This window comes from Rhinatrema bivittatum, chromosome 19, assembly GCF_901001135.1.
Source record: "Rhinatrema bivittatum chromosome 19, aRhiBiv1.1, whole genome shotgun sequence".
NCBI classification, from domain to species: Eukaryota; Metazoa; Chordata; class Amphibia; order Gymnophiona; family Rhinatrematidae; genus Rhinatrema; species Rhinatrema bivittatum.
This window is the reverse complement of record NC_042633.1, coordinates 7,469,427-7,486,734: the sequence shown is the minus strand read 5'-3', so window position 1 is coordinate 7,486,734 and position 17,308 is coordinate 7,469,427. Positions and strand designations below refer to the sequence as shown.

At 43.9% G+C, this 17,308-nt stretch overlaps 1 protein-coding gene across 1 annotated transcript in view; it reads left to right on the top strand.

Annotated features, from left to right (window-relative positions):
* The window catches only part of LOC115081106 (extracellular calcium-sensing receptor-like), a 58,651-nt gene extending 44,393 nt beyond the window's left edge, over positions 1-14,258 (top strand). Inside the window, exon 5 of the mRNA XM_029585619.1 lies at positions 13,336-14,258. Coding sequence (XP_029441479.1) covers positions 13,336-14,258 — 923 coding nt within the window. The remainder of the gene's footprint in view (positions 1-13,335) is intronic.
* Positions 14,259-17,308: the final 3,050 nt, after the last annotated feature.

The following is a 17,308-nucleotide window of genomic DNA, read 5'->3' as shown; positions in this document are numbered from 1 at the left end:
ATACCCAACTCTCTCAACAACATGTGCAAAATCATGCACACCGATGCTGTTGCGGAGCGCTAGGAGAGCGATCCCACTTCCTGAGGGAGGTGTGTCCTTGGGCCGCGGCTCGCCCCAGAGGAGTCCGAAGAGGGCCGCGGGAGGCGTGGCATGCCCGAGCATGGGACGGAAGCAAGACTGGAGTGATGACCAGGCGACAGGCCCTCCTCCGGACCTGCACGCTTCGGAAGACCCAACAACGCAATGTTGGTCTTGTGAACAGTCCTCCGACCGTTCCCAGCCCTTTCGGAACTGCCGCAGGGTACGGCACGAAGCGGCAGGCCGGACGGAGGCCAGGACAGCGAAGACTGGAACATAGATTCAGACGAGACTCAGGAACAGGGTACTGGGAGTGCAGACGTAGACTCAGAAGCAAGGTACTGGACGTGCAGACTTAGACTCAGAGACAAGATACTGGGCGTGCTGACGTAGACTCAGAAGCAAGGTACTGAAAGTGCAGAGGTAGATTCAGAAGCGAGGTACTGAAGATGCAGAGGTAGGTTCAGAAGCGAGGCACTGAAGGTGCAGAGGTAGATTCAGAAGCAAGGTACTGAAGATGCAGGGGTAGGTTCTGAAGTGAGGTACTGAAGGTGCAGATGTAGACTCAGGACAAGGACTGAAGGAAGACATGAGCATTGCCCCTCAGGGCACCCCGCTCAGACCACTCCTGGGACTGAGTCACGGGCCACCCTGTCCCATGCATCCCCAACACTGCCTTGGAGGGCAGGTCACGGACCACGCTGAGAACGGGAGAATGCAGGAGAGATCCAGGCGAAGTGAACTCCGATGCTGGGATACTGACATCCGAAGCCCTGTCGGCTGGCAGGAAGGGAAGCTCCAAAGCACAGGGACAAATCCCACCTGTTGGCCACTCCAGGGCCCAACAGGCCAGAAGGCTCAGGAGCCAGACAAGACGAAGGGCAGAACATATGGGACTGGATCAGGAACTGGATCTGGCACCAACATCAAGGTAACAGGGAAGAAGCTGGTTGCTGCACACCGGCAGCCAAAGCAGGATTGCTGCACCCTGGCAGCCAAGGCAGGATTGCTGCACACCGGCAGCCAAGGCAGGTAACAGGATCAGGAACAAGGACTTCTCAGAGACTTAGAAATGAGGTACATGGCTTGCATCACAGATGGCCCTAATCAGCCCGCCCCGAGGGCTGGTCACGGACCACGGCGCAGCTTGCTGCGAGGTACCAGGACATTGGAGGGCACAGGATCAAGGTGCTAGCTTTCAAGAGATTCAAGAGCAAGGTACTTAGCTTTCAGGCAAGTTTCAGGATCAAGGTGCAAGGCTTGTAATATCTGGGCTGGATCATGGATACCGGATTAGGAATCAGACCTTAAGGCAGGAACAGGAACAAGCGAACATCAGGACTGGAACAACTGGAAACATCAGGACTGGAACAACTGGACAAGAAGCTCCGACAGGAAAACATAGAACACTTAGACCTTGCAGAAGGCTGGAACTCAAGGCAGCTCCTGGAACGAGGGTCTCAGGAGTGACCAACTCCTTGCGAAGGCAAAGACAGACTGAACGTTGAATCCCTTTGTAGAGCTGAGGTGGACAACGCCCAGGGAGGAGCCAGCAGGGGCCACACCTGGCTGGCCCTTGAAGAACAGACGAGAGGCGCGTGCTCGCGCCCTAGGAAGCTGGAGAGATGAGCTGGAAGCTGGTGGCATCCTCAGCCACGTGGAGGGCCCAAGGAAGCAGGCAAGCAGCGAAGCAGACCTGCCCTGGAGCTGGAGAGGTGGCAGGCTGCTGGAGCGGCTTCCAGCTACGAAGATGAAATCAGGAAGAGAGCTGGAGAAGGCTGACTGCAGGACAAGCCGGTAGCTGTAGCAGACTGCAGGCAGAGAGGTAAGGCTGGTTGCAGGGAGGCAGGGGGCTGTAGCAGGCTGCAGGCACTGCTCCAGGCTGCAAGGCTGAAGAGAGAAGTGCTGACTGCAGGGAGCTGGAGAAGCTGCAGGCACCGGCAGGGACGGTTCCCTGCCGGGTGAGGACCCGGGCTGAAGCAGGCACTGGAAGGGACAGCCTCCCTGCTGGTAGAAGGTCCCGGGATCGCAGCAGCACGTCGGAGGAAGGCAGAAACAGGAGCAGAGGAGCCGGCCGCATGGCAACAGCTGTGGGGACGGCCCCACCTGATTCAGGGAGAAAGAAGCAGCAGCGTCAGCAGCCCGACTGGCTGTGAGAAGGTAAGAGCCTGCCCGCGCTCCTCGCAGGCGGGATCGCAACAGATGCACATATACTCCCTAAGCATCTCTTTGCCGGGTCCTAGTAGCACACATGTCAAAGCATCCAATGGTGGCTCTCTGCTGCATGGTGAACATCTGCCACCGAGGAATTTCGGAAGGTGACGCCCTCCTCAAGTCCCCTTCTCAAACCTCTTCTCTTTGACTTCTCAGGAGATGATGGTACTATTTTACCAACTGGGGGCTTGGGGGTCCAGACCCAGGATCCAGAGATTCTTTGGATTCCAGACTGGACTGAAAAACCATTCAAAGCTGAAGACTTAACTGAAAAAAAGATTGAAAACTTGGACAAATACTGAGACTGGTCCTGATCAACAGACAAATGTTTTTTGGCAGGAGGACAACACAGTTCAGAATTCACATGGGAATAGGATGTACATTGAAGTAGCAAAACCTGCACTTCACACGAGGTGGTTTGAAGTGAAGAGGCCAGAGACAAAGATGAAATGATACAATGTTCTTGGCAGGATGGACCCCATTGGTAAATCTATAAGAAATTCTAGTCAATAGATGGTTGATGAAGACTCAGCCAGGGTAGTCCAAGTACAAGAGGGCTGGATATTATAGATAGTACATAAAACTTAATGTTTTCTTGGAGAGACCCAATCTGAATCATGATGGGCGAGGAAGCTGTCGTCACACAACCAGGTAAGGGTTCTCCGTTGATGGACGAAATGAGAAGAGGGTGGTTAAGCTGTAGTAGGGCAACCACATTGATGTAGCAATGATTCTCCAGAAACTACTAAAGCTTTAGGCTTGAACTAAATGTTTTCCATAGGTAAGACACACCAGAATCATTAGTAGTGGAGAAGAGGCAGGATGGTGCAAGGCTGCCTTCCCGATGAGACTTCTCTTTATAGAGTTTTCTAGTCTCAGGGGGCACTGTCGGACAAAATGATCTTGTGCGGCACAGTAGAGACAAATATTTTGAGATCTTCACTTTTGTTTCTCATCAAGTGAAAGTTGGGTATTACATGGGTTCTTCGAAAGTAGCCATTTTCTGTGCTTCCAGGATGGATTGTGAAAGATTCAGAGGTCTGGGAACCACGAGCGATGTCCCTGAGCATTCGTATTTTCACAAGTCTGTTCCTGGAATCTCAGAAAGAAGAGATAAACAAAAGATGAGTATATTAACATACAAAATAATATCCACCAGAAAAAAAAAACAAGTGACTTAAAAAATTAAAGAAAATAAATATACATCTTGAAAGTAATAGTCTACTGATCTTGGGTACCCAATAAGAAACTCTATTGTAGCACACTGCAGCTACGTTTTCATATTTGTAATACAAACAGAGTGCCACCAAAATTGTATATTAAGATGAGCTGATGATTTCCAACATAATAAAACTTGTTGGATGGCAATAGAAATAAAGAAGTTAAACAATTTAGCCTGTTGAGAGGGAAATGGAGGATCCAGGGCTAAGGATTTAGCAACAATTGTTATGACCTAGAGAGATGTGAACCCTTGGACCGACGGGGAGTTGGTACTACCTGAGGAGACAACTCCTCGGATTCCCCCGTTGGGTGGCAAGACAGAGTCGAAGTGGGAACTATCCGGTTCTTCGCCGCTGGAAGCCCGCGGTCCCACCAGGAGGAGCCCATAGGGACCCGGACCACTGGGACTTAGGTGGACCTTTAAGAGATTGAAGAGGTGCGGAGTCGGTGCAAGGGCCAGCTGGGTCTTCGCCACTGGAAGCCCGCGGTCCCTCCGGGAGGAGCCCATAGGGACCCTGGCCACTTGGGCTTAGGTGGGCCCTTGAAGGTGGAAGATCCATCAAATGAGTCCGAGATTGAGTACCAGAGAGTCGCCGTTCACCAGTCCGAAGTCACATGCCAAAGAATTACCGCTTGTCAGTCCGAAGTCACACGCCAAGAATCACCACTTGCCAGTCTGAAGTTGATGCTGAAGAATCAATCAAGAGGAAGCAGGAACCCAAGGCACCAGGTGACTTACCAAAGTGAGCAGACTCGTTGCCAAGTCAAAGGATAAGAAGAGGAAGCCTCCTTAAATACCTCCCTAACCCTGACCTATCTGCTGCAGCTGAGCCTGGTTAAGGTGACGAGGTCCCTTTAAATGAAAGCAGGAGGCGCAGCCTCGTGCCTAAGGACAGGGCAGCCGGACGACGTCGCTGGAATCATGCAGTGCGGCCCGATGCCGCGAAGAGAAGCCCGGGGGGCGCCCCCCCCCCCTCCCCGCCGGAGACACCGTCAGAGCGCGGCCCAGTGTCAGCGGCCAGAGACCTGCCTCAGGGGGTTCCCTTCACCCGCACGCCGACGCCTACGGCAGAACGGGAGCAGGCAGGAAAGGTAGGTGGGGCTAGCCGCAGCCGGCTGCGGATAGGAGTTATAACAATAATAAATTTATAAGATAAGGACATTTGTAAACTAAGCATCTGAGATATCTTGTCCCACACCTCACTGCAAAAGGAATAAATATGAGAACAATCAAACAACATATGAGAAAGAGTTGCTTTAGGCTCGCCACACAACCAGCATGAGTGCAACGAAGATAACTTCGCTCTGTATAAAGACCATGGAGTCCAAGTGGTGTGGTGCGCTAAAAAAAAAGGATTGTGTTAGTTGAGAGGAAAGAGAAGGCCGGATAACAACCGACCAAAACCTGGGCCATGGAAAATCTGTGGGTAGAGAGAGGTCTTGTGACCATGTTCACTCCAAGACAAGGCACCTTTTAAACTAAGTTTAAGATATTTATAAATGGCAGAAGCCATATGCCTGTAAGAAAGGAAAAGTTGGGCAAGAGAAAGCAATTGTGGAGGGCTAGCGAGGAGGTCCAAGTGTAACATATGAACACAATGCTGAAACTTTAGGATAGCAATAGAACTGGGAAGCATGTAACCCATACATGGACATCGGTTGGGAGAATGAGTGCCAACTGGACCCTGATACTAGTTGGCTTAGAGACCAGATACCAACTTGAATCCAAGGAATCCAATCAAAAAATGACAGTTACGCCAAATCAGAGTCAAAGAGGAAGAGCCCCATGGTGTAGTTAAGTGCTCCAAAGTGGATTCTAGATAGTGAAACACAGAGCAAGAAGCATAAATGGTGGGGTAAATTCAGAGATGGAAAAATGACCAAAAGCCCAGGAGTCCAAAAAGAGGGAGAGGATGTACAATATCTGCTTCAATATCATGCCAAATCTGTTTTGTAACATCGGGAACATGACCTGCCAATCAGGCAGTAGCTTGGCGTAAAATGAATGCTGAATGATACACTCTGAAATCGGGAAACTTTACACCACCAGTATCCCTAGGTAGTTTAAGTGTGGATAGAGCACTCTGTAGAGTCTTATGCTTCCACAAAAATAAAGGGAGCATTCTATCCAAGCCGACATAAAATCTTTTATAAAAAAAAAAAAATAGGAAGCATAGGAAGTAAAAAATTAATTTTAGGCACTATGACCATTTTGATAGTATCCAAACGGCCCCACCAAGAAAGATGTAAGGGGAACCATTGATTAGTAAGCTCAGATACCATTGCACATATTTTATCTGCAGCTTTAGCAATAGTTTGAGCAAGTGTAGGATAGAAATACATACCAAGATTCTTTAAACCACTAGTAACCCATTGAAAAGTAGAAAACTTAGAGGCCAAATAAGTCACATGGATAATAAGAGGCATCATCTCAGATTTGCTCCAGTTAACATGGTAGCCAAAAATAAGAGAGAAGGAGGAAATATATCGAATAATGTGAGGTAATACTATCTCAGGTTGAGAAACATATAAAATTAAATCATCAGCATAAGCCGATAATTTATATTCCATGTTATTACAAGAAAGACCTAAAACATATGGGTTTTGTCATAAAGCAAGCAATAAAGGTTCCAATTAAAGGTTGAATAAATAGGGAGAAAGCGGGCAGTCTTGCCTCGTACCTCTGTGCAATATAAACGAGTCAGAAGATGCTCCATCAATTGAAATAGATGAGGTAGGCAAGTAATAAAGAGAGTTAATATAGAAAATGAAAGAAGCACCACAACCAAACCAGCAAAGGACTTCAAACAAAAAATCCCATTCCACGTGATCAAACGCTTTTTGAGCTCAAGGGATATGGCCACTAAACGGGAAGACAAATTATTATAAATTTGAAGTATATCCACAAATAAGCGGGAGTTATCTGTAATACATTGACCTTTCATAAAACCAGATTGAGTTGGGTGTATAAATTTATCCAGAACCTGTTCCAGATGGGAGGATAATATTTTAGCTAATGTCTTATAATCAGTGTTAAGTAAAGAGATGAGTCGATAATTATCAGGAGATAGTGGATCCCGATTTAGTTTAGGGAAAAAAAAACACAATTTTAGCTTCATTAAAGCAAGAAGAAGTTGGATCCTGGGTTCACATATACAAAAATAAAGCATACAACTTAGGAACCAAGAGGGAAGAGAATGCCTTATAAAATTTGAGAGAAAAGCCATCGAAACCCAGAGTCTTACCCACTTGTAGAGCAAATAGAGCTTTCATCATTTCAGAGACAGTTAAAGGAGCATTCAAGTGGGCACTCTCTAGAGTCGATAAAGTAGGATGAGTCAAATTAGAGAGGAACTTAGTAATTAAAATGGGATCATGCTGTGATTCAGAGGAATACAAATCTTTATAGAAATCATGAAATTGGCATAAAATCTCTTCCCTCTTATATTTCTTCAGCCCCTGTAAATAAGTAGCCAATAGTCACCCAGACTTGTTATTTTCTGCATAGTAGCAGCAGTTTTGAAGGAAAATGGATTTACCTGCAGAAGCACTTAAAAGTTTATTGTAGCGATATTTGAGTTTATATAAGAAGCAAGAACACTGCTATTCCAGGTAGATATATGCAGAGATTCCACATGGCTGATCTGAGCTTCTAAATCAAGTATTTCACTAGACCTGATTTGTTTAAGGTGCGCAGAATAACTGATAATCATACCCCAACAAGTGGCCTTAAAAACTTCCAAACCAATGGGTAAGGGAGTCTGAGGGATCTCATTAATAGCAAGAAAATCAGAAATGGTGGTCGATATTTGAGAAATAAAAGATGAATCCTCCCACAAACCGCATTAACACACCAGCTAGGGGTATCAGGTAATGGAAGGTTCCAGTGAAGGGAGAGAGAAAGCAAAGCATGATCAGAGAACAAGATGGGAAACGTTTTTGTCATATAAGCCACATTTAAAAGATTTTTAGAAATTAAAAATAATCAATACAAGAGTAGGATTAATGAGGAAATGAAAAAAAGTGAAATCCTTATCAGTGGAATGTAAGAGCCGCCAAAGATCCACCAAACCATGGGGGTCATTTTCTATTGCTCATGCTGCGAAAAGTCCCTTTTCGCGTGTGATAGCTTGATAGGGGCGGAGTCGGGACCGGAAGAAGAGGAGTCGGGACGGCATCGGGGTGGACGCGGTGGTAACTTTGCTGGAGGCGATAAGGTAAGACCCGTTATCACCGCCACTAGCGCGCCCAATAGCACCACCTTTCACGGTGGCGTTATTGGGTGCGAAAGCCAACAGCGATAACGCTGCAGTGGTGCGATCACTGCCGGCTTTCGCAGACCCGCCCCCCTGTTACCGCGGGATTCACAAACCTGTGCGATATTAGAAAATCCAGGCCCATCTGTGTTCATAAGTAAGTGAATAAACATAAAGGACAAGAGGATTATCGGTCCATAACCAAATCACTGCTCAGCAGAACTGGTACATCAGCATATTTATATAAGAGAGCAGAGACAACATGAAAAAAGCTGAAGCATCCAAATTAGAGACATATATATTAAATAACTAAACCATGGTATTCAAGATTTTAACCATTGCAGCCATCCATCTACTCTCTAGATCTTCCTCTTGATGAAGAATGGTGAGGGGGAGTGACTTGTGAACTAGGATGGTGACTCCATTACATTTACCAACTGCAGGGGCAAATAAAACCTGGCCAACCCAACCCGTTCAAAGTTTAAGGGATTCTTTGGAGGTCAAGTGTGTTTCCTGTAAATATACAATATCTGGATGAATGGGATGTAAATGAGTGAGAATCTTTTTCCACTTAATACAGAGATTTAGGCCATTCACATTGAAAGAAGAAATGTTAAGATCAGTAGCCATCATAAGTATATCAATGAGAGAAAAGAACCATCATAGGCAGAATAACATAAATAACCTTGGAGTATTTCTGAAGGTGGCAGAGATAATAACAAACATTAGAAAGCAGTAACATGTCATCTGAAGCAAGGAGAAACAAATAAAAACACACCACAAAAAATAGCAAAGCAAAGGCAGAGTAAAAAAGAGCCACGCCAAACCCACATATGGACATAAGTGAAGGAGTCTGTGAGACAAGGAGTAGGCGATCCCTAAACTCCAGAAAACAATAAGCGTTGTATTGAAAGCGGAGATATCATTAGTATGATGAAAAAAAAAACAGTAAAAGTATTGTAAGGAGAATGTCTAGAGGGCAACAGAACTGGAGAATTAAGAATGTTATAGACAGCTGCCAAAAAGGTAGATCACAGTCAACAAAGCTGGAAAATGATGAAGGTGAAAGAGCCCATCCAGAAGGAAAAATAAGAAGTCCAGCCTCCCAAAAAAGGCATCCAGATGAGAAAAAGAAAAAAGGAAAACAGTATATTCAACCCACCATGGCTGAAGAAGCAGGCAAAGAGGCCAAATAAGAATTCAGGTCATCTGGCGAATCATAGACTTTGGTAGAATTATTATGTTTGACCCTCATCCTGGCCGGATACAATAGGCCATATTTAGCACCAGCATCCCAAAGCTGAGGCCACAGTGCAAGAAAGTTCTTTTACTCTGTGCCGTCGTTTTGGCCAAATCCGGCACAAAAAAAAAAAGCTTCAATGACACAAAATGAATTGACTGGCGCAATTTTGCAGCTTGTAAAATAGCCAAGGTGTGTTGGTAGTGCAGTAGTTTCAGATCACCGGACGAAGAAATGGCGCGTTAGGTGTGGATTGAGATGGAAGCCTTGTGCCAGTTCTATCTCCAGGCCAAATGAGATCTCCCGGCAACATGCGCCGAATTGTGCTCACCAATGCATACATCTCTTCGCCGGGTCGCAGTATCACACGCATCATAGCATCCAAAGGCAGCTCCCTGCTGCACGGTGAACATCTGCCACTGAGGTTTCTGGGAAGGTGGCTGGATTCTAACAAATAAATCACAAAATCTCTTTCATTAAAATATTATGCATACAAATAAATCTATATATTCATAAATCATAATCAGAAAACTATAAACATAAAGTTCAAGGCAAGCATGAACAATACATTTATTTTATTTATTTATTTTTATTTAAAAGTATTTCTATACCGTCTTTACAAACGAGGTTTAGTCAAAACGGTTTACATAATTGAATAAAATAAAGATAAACAAAAGAAGTTAAAAAATTAAAAAATTAAAAGAAAGTAGAAGTTATAAAAATATAAGGTTACAAAAATATAGTCAATACAAAATAATAATTATTTAAAATAATAATTAGTTAATATAAACAAATCAGTATGTAATAACATTGTGCCAAATTATTTATGAGAATGGAAGAGGAGAAATGTATTATTTGGTGGGTGATATATGGAATGCAGTTTGAAATAGGTGTGTTTTTAATGATTTTTTGAAATGTTTGGAATTGGATATGGATCTTAGGGAGTCTGGTAATGCGTTCCATAGTATGGGACCTATGACTGAGAATGCTCTTTTTCTGGTAATGTCAAGACGGGCCTGTCGGGGTGAAGGAATGTCTAGAAGGTTTTTGTTCAGTGATCTTAAATGCCTGGTTGGTTTGTATATTCGAAGAATAGAGCACAGAGTGACAGAGTTGGGTGTGTAGATAAGAGAGTGTATAATGGACAGGATTTTGAATTGTATTCTGTATTTAACTGGTAGCCAGTGTAAAGATTGAAGTATCGGAGTGATATGATTTTTTATTGAAGAGTTTGTTAGGATACTCGCTGCTGCATTTTGGATCAGTTGAAGTGAGTGAAGTGTGTTTTCTGGAAGACCTATATATAGAGAATTGCAGTAATCAAGCCCGGAAAAGATGAGTGATTGAAGAATAGTCCGGAAGTTGTGGAAGAAAAGTAGAGGGCGGAGCCGTTTTAAGAGTTGAAGCTTGTAGAATGAGTTCTTGGTGATCAAGGATATGTGTTGCTTAAGTGAGAGGTCTGAATTGATGGTTATACCTAAGTTTTTTGCAGATTTGGAAATGGGGATAGTAGTTCCATTGAATATAAGTTGGGGTGGGGGGCCTATAGATGAGTAAGTAATTGATGAGAGGTGGACTATTTCTGTTTTTTTGGGATTTAGTTTCAATCGATTATGGGAGAGCCAAGTGTCTATAGTTGTGAGAGATAAAGATATAAGGATAGTGTATGGGTCCAGGAGGTGTTATATGGTACCATGAACTGTATGTCATCAGCATAGATTTTAAATTGTATGTTTAATGAGGCTAGAATACGGCAAAGAGGTAACAGATAAATATTGAAGAGAATAGGAGATAGAGAGGAACCTTGTGGAACACCTGATGCAATAGAATATGGACCGGAAAAATAATTGTTTATATTGACTTGTTGGATACGGTCAGATAGAAATGAAATAAACCATTGTAGTACAGTCCCTGATATACCTATAGACTTAAGAATAGAAATAAGAATTTGGTGATCAACGGTATCAAAGGCCGCTGAAATATCTAAGAAAACAATAATGTGATCCGTGTAAGAGTCAAAAGCCCGAAATATAGTGTCGAAAGATGTTAGTAGAAGGGTTTCAGTAGAGTGACCTTTGCGGAATCCATGTTGATTTGCATGTAATATGTCATTTTCTGACAGATAGTTTGATAGTTGAGATAGTACTGCTGATAACAATAATTAAATAATTACTGCTAATAACAATAATTAAATAATTACATATATCCAACACAACCTACCCACCCACCACACTTATTATAATACCAATACAACCCAAACAGACATAAATACAAAAAAACTCAGTAACATGTAACAAAGGAAATATTACATAAATAAATAAATACATAAATACATAAAAATCCAAACCCACCCAGTAAAAACCTATTTATTTATTTGTAGTTTTTTATACACCAATAACCATTTTCACATCGTATCGGTTTACAAGGAACATAGAGATAGAAAGGCAAATGCATGGCAGAACGTGTACATGGAACACAAAAGAATAATATAAAATAAAATAAACTTCAATTACATAGTAATCAATAACATGGACTAGCTGGGAAACAGGAAAAATGAAAAACGGGAAACCGGTTAATAAGGTAGCATGGAGAGAAGGGTATTGGCATATGGGATGCATTACATAAAGTTGGGAGGGAGGAGAAACAAAAGGGAAGGGAGACTCGACTAACTACTGTTTGGAAGTCAGAGGTTAGTGGAGGAATAGTTCTGTATCCTGTGGAGGTAAAGAGGAAACAAATCAATCTTGCTCTTGCAGTACATAATAGACATGTGATTCGGCCAAACCTTTTGGTTCGGCCTTCGTCATCGGCTCGCCACAGGAAATTTCGTTTTCCTGCGGTTCGGGATGACTTTTTTCGGCCGCCCCAAATTTCAGGGTTAGTGCGCACTAATCCCGAAAAACAAATTTTCCTGAAATTTCGGGAAAATCCGCTTCGATTTTCTGGGTGGCTGAACCAGGGCAAATGCACATCCCTAGTACATAAACACAGAATGGTTCAGTAGGAAATATACATTTAAAAGCCTCAATAGTTAATGTTCTTTCACAGCTCTTCAATGGCTTAGGGGCTACACTAACATTCCTGTCTCCAGGATTAGATACTCTGCCTGTATCTAATGACTCAGCCCTTTTCTGGCACCAGTTTTGTAACTCTGGAAGAAAATCCACAAGAGAAAGAAAACACAAGCAGAATTTGCAGGCCGCACTGGTTCTGAGGCATACTCCCATCTGATTGGTTCAAGACAGGTCAGCAGGGATCCTAAAGGCTAAGCATAGAAACATAGAAACATAGAAATGACGGCAGAAGAAGACCAATCGGCCCATCCAGTCTGCCCAGCAAGCCACTTCTTTTTTCTCATACTTATCTGTTTCTCTTGGCTCTTAGTAACCTTTGGTTCTATTTCCCTTTCACCCCAACCATTAATGCAGAGAGCAGTGATGGAGCTGCATCCAAGTGAAATATCAAGCTTGATTAGTTAGGGGTATTAACCGCGGCAATAAGCAAGCTACACCCATACTTATTTGTTTACCCAGACTATGTTATTCAGCCCTTATTGGTTGTTTTTCTTCTCCCTTGCCGCTGAAGCAGAGAGCTATGCTGGATATGCGTGAAGTATTAGTTTTACTTCTCCCCTGCTGTTGAAGCAGAGAGCTATGCTGTATATGCATTGAAAGTGAAGTATGCATTGAAAGCCACATTAACTATCAACAAATATTGAATAAGCCTAATAATTGGTAATACCTATAGCCTTTGAACTCTCCGTTAATTTTACATACTCTTACCCACCCCTGGGTTTTTTTTTAATTTGGAGATGGCAGCCCTCCATCCTTCCGCTCCGTGAAGGTGGAACACCAACCACTGGCATCCCGCTCCGTGAATGCCTCTGTGGCTACTGCCGCATACTCAACCTCCCTCACTCTCAGCCTGACCTATAACCCTGTAGAGAAGTTCTGCATTAAACCTGGCATAGTAACTGATTTCTGCAACTAAACTACAGTACTTGAGCTTTAGGATGGCATTGCAGGCACCACAGTAGCAGTTCACTATTCTCAAATCCAAAAATTACCCTCCCATTACAGAATCTCGCGGAATCAGATATCTGATCATATTGTGAGTTACTGGTTAGGGGTTAAAGTCCTGGTAGAAAGTAATCGGAGCCCAGCAATTTACTATCCCTCTCATACTTAAAACTCAACAAGTTCTGGCAAAACGTAGTTGGCAAAGGATAATGCCTCTGTAAAGATGAATCATGTTTACTTTCTCATTTTATTTCTGTAATAATTTTCCCTGATCTAAGCCACACATGGAATCTCTTTTTTCCTACAGATGCCACAGATTGCATGAAATGCCCTGATGACCAATGGCCCACCAAGAGAAATGACGGATGCCAGGAGAAGTCCATTGAGTTTCTGTCCTACCAAGAACCCCTGGGCGTGACACTGGCTGTTACCTCAGTGCTAGGAGCCCTGGTGCCAGCCGCTATACTTGCAGTTTTCATCTGGAAACACCACACTCCACTTGTGAAAGCGAATAATCGTGAACTGAGCTACCTCCTGCTATTGGCCCTTATCCTGTGTTTCGGCTGCTCATTAGTTTTCATTGGCCACCCCACAAACCCAGTCTGCATGGTGCGTCAGATTGCATTTGGTGTTGTATTCGTCATCTGCATCTCCTGCTTGTTGGCCAAGACCATCATAGTGACCATAGCCTTCAAGGCCACCAAGCCAAACAGCAATCTAAGGTCATGGGTAGGACCACAACTGCCCAGCACCTTGGTGTTAGCCTGCAGCCTGGTCCAAGTCCTCATCTGTGTCACTTGGTTGATCGTGGCTCCCCCGTTTTCCCAAATGAGCATGAAATCTCAGATGGGGAAGATAATCTTTGAATGCAACGAAGGGTCATTGTTTGCATTCTGGTGCATGCTGGGATACATGGGACTTTTGGCTTCTATCAGCTTCATTGTAGCTTTTTTAGCTAGAAAGTTGCCTGACAGCTTTAATGAGGCTAAGTTCATCACCTTCAGCATGCTTATATTCATTGCTGTCTGGCTGTCTTTCATCCCTGCTTACCTAAGCACAAGAGGGAAGTACACGGTGGCTGTGGAAATATTTGCAATTTTGTCCTCCAGTGCTGGGTTGTTGGGTTGTATATTCTTCCCCAAATGTTATGTCATTCTAATCAGACCAGAGATGAACACCAAGGAATACCTAATGGGGAAAACCACAGGGAACCTGAAAAATGCGAAATAATTTATTGTACCCCCTTCGATTCTACCAGTACTGCTACTATTTATCACTTCTATAGTGCTAATTAGAGATGTGAATCAGAACTGGAATCGGTTTGGTTCCGGTTCCGATTCAAATCGTGCATTTCTTTTCGTCCGGCCCGATCGGTTTATTTTTTATCGGCTGCGCCCAATCCGATAAACAAAAAACCCACCCCGACCCTTTAAAACCGCTCCCTTAGCCTCCACCCCCCTCCCGACCCCCCAAAAATGTTTTAAAATTACCTGGTGGTCCAGTGGGCCCCTGTCACATGGTAGGAGCACTGGACGGCCGGCGCCATCTTTAAAAATGGTGCCGGCCGTCCAGTTCTTCTACCATGTGACAGGGGCCGGCCAATGGCATGGTTACCCTGTCACATGGTAAGGGCAAAGGGCCATCAGCGCCATTTTTATTAGTGGCAGCCGACGGCCTGAGAGCGGGAGATCGCTCCTGGGGCCCACTGGACCACCAGGTAATTTTAAAACATTTTTGGGGGGGTCGGGAGGGTGGTGGAGGCTAAGGGAGCGGTTTTGAAAGGTCGGGGTGGGTTTTTTGTTTATCGGCTGACAGCCCATGAGCGAGAGAATGCTCCCAGGACCCCCACTGGACCACCAGGTAATTTTAAAACATTTTTGGGGCGGTCGGGAGAGTGGTGGAGGCTAAGGGAGCGGTTTTAAAGGGTCAGGGTGGGTTTTTAGGTTGTGTCCTATCTCCCGTTAGTGTGCACTAACCCGATTAATGATTTTTCACGATAAATCGGTGGAATTTCTATTGTATCGCGCTCTTTAACGATTAATGACGATTTAAAAAATATCAGACGATATTTTAAATCCTCAAAAATCGATTCACATCCCTAGTGCTAATCAATGTACACAGTGCTGTGCAAAAACACATAAGAGATAATCCTGCTTCATAGAGCTTACAATCTAATCAAGACCAACATACAATGTAAAAGAAACATTGGGAATTTCATTTATTAAGAAAAGGGTTAAAATCAATAAAGCTGAAAGAGAAATTATCAGGTTGTAAAGGGGTAAAAGTGGCATCAAAAAGGAGGGGTTTTAGACTGGACTTGAATAAGGCCAAAGAGAGTACATGAGGCACCATCATAAGAACATAAGAAAATAAGAAAATGCCATACTGGGTCAGACCAAGGGTCCATCAAGCCCAGAATCCTGTTTCCAACAGTGGCCAATCCAGGCCATAAGAACCTGGCAAGCACCCAAAAACTAAGTCCATTCCATGCAACCATTGCCAATGGCAGTGGCTATTCTCTAAGTGAACCTAATAGCAGGTAATGGACTTCTCCTCCAAGAACTTATCCAATCCTTTTTTAAACACAGCTATACTAACTGCACGAACCACATTCTCTGGCAACAAATTCCAGAGTTTAATTGTACGTTGAGTAAAAAAGAACTTTCTCCGATTAGTTTTAAATGTGCCCCATGCTAACTTCATGGAGTGTCCCCTAGTCCTTCTACTATCCGAAAGAGTAAATAACCGATTCACATCTACCCGTTCTAGACCTCTCATGATTTTAAACACCTCTATCATATCCCCCCTCAGTCATCTCTTCTCCAAGCTGAAAAGTCCTAACCTCTTTAGTCTTTCCTCATAGGGGAGTTGTTCCATTCCCCTTATCATTTTGGTAGCCCTTCTCTGTACCTTCTCCATCGCAATTATATCTTTTTTGAGATGCGGCGACCAGAATTGTACACAGTATTCAAGTGCGGTCTCACCATGGAGCGATACAGAGGCATTATGACATTTTCTGTTTTATTCATCATTCCTTTTCTAATAATTCCCAACATTCTGTTTGCTTTTTTGACTGCCGCAGCACACTGAACCGACGATTTCAATGTGTTATAAATAAATAAATATTCATTAGAACTTAGGTGTCCCCTCTAGGACCCAGGAATCACCCCTCAAACACAATGTTAGAGGTTACAGTCCTCTCTTAGAGGATAACTTTGATACCGGAGCGTGGGCACATATGTACGTGCGTATGCCAGCTTACGCCCAGAGACCCAGCTATTTTAGAACATATACGTGTATATGCCTGCATGGTATAAAGTAGGCTGTTCATGTGCATGCAAATGCTGCTTCTACTGCGAAAATTGGTAGAATTTTAGTAGACGCGCGCCGATGCAATTACCAGTTTCCCCAGTTCATTCCCAGTTGGCCCAGGTAAAGGACAGGGCTTCTTAATCCCCCTAATTTAATAGCCTCCCTTTTACCCTGTTAGCACCCACCCTTAAAACCCCTCTGACTAGCCTAGATTTTTTTATTTTATTACTTACACGTTATCCATAGCAGAAGTAACGATACATGGTAGGGAACCCCGGCACGTGCCTCTGCGCGTAAGTATTTATGCACTGGTTTCATTCATAAATCCAGGAATGCCTATACCCCGCCAGACCATGCCCACGCCCCACTCCTTTTTTGAAAAAAAGGTTTTGTGTGTGTACCGGGAGATACGCGTACTTGGGCGCCTTTTAAAATCCATGCAACATATGCCAGCCCAACCTCTGCGCATATCCCCCATCTTTGAAACGTGTAGGGCTTTTAAAATTTGCCTTTTAATGTTAATTTACTCAGTGTCCAGAATTTCCTGAGAATGGAAGATTAGTCTTCTAGGTCCCATGCGTTGTACCATCATCTAAACCATTATTAATCAAACATTAAAGTCCATTGTAAAGTTGGTAGGCCTCACCATAGTGTAAAACAATCATCCTTACTCTTCCCTTGCTTTCTCAAACTGAACCCCTAGTGTCTTAAATGGCTGGGCTAAATAATCTTCTGGCATCCAATCTAGATCTTCCAGTTGGGAGGGATTGAAGGGTGTGGATGGCCCTTTATTAGAGTGTTAAAATTTCAGGGATAGTGACATCTGGTGGCCAGACCAGCAGGGCCTGCCGCTCAAGCATTGAGGCAGTTTTTAAGCTTCTGTTCCATAGCTGGTGGGAAGGATTCTAACACAATTTATTTGTTTTAGTTAAAAGTCCCATTTTGTATAACTTTACCTCAGTTACTCC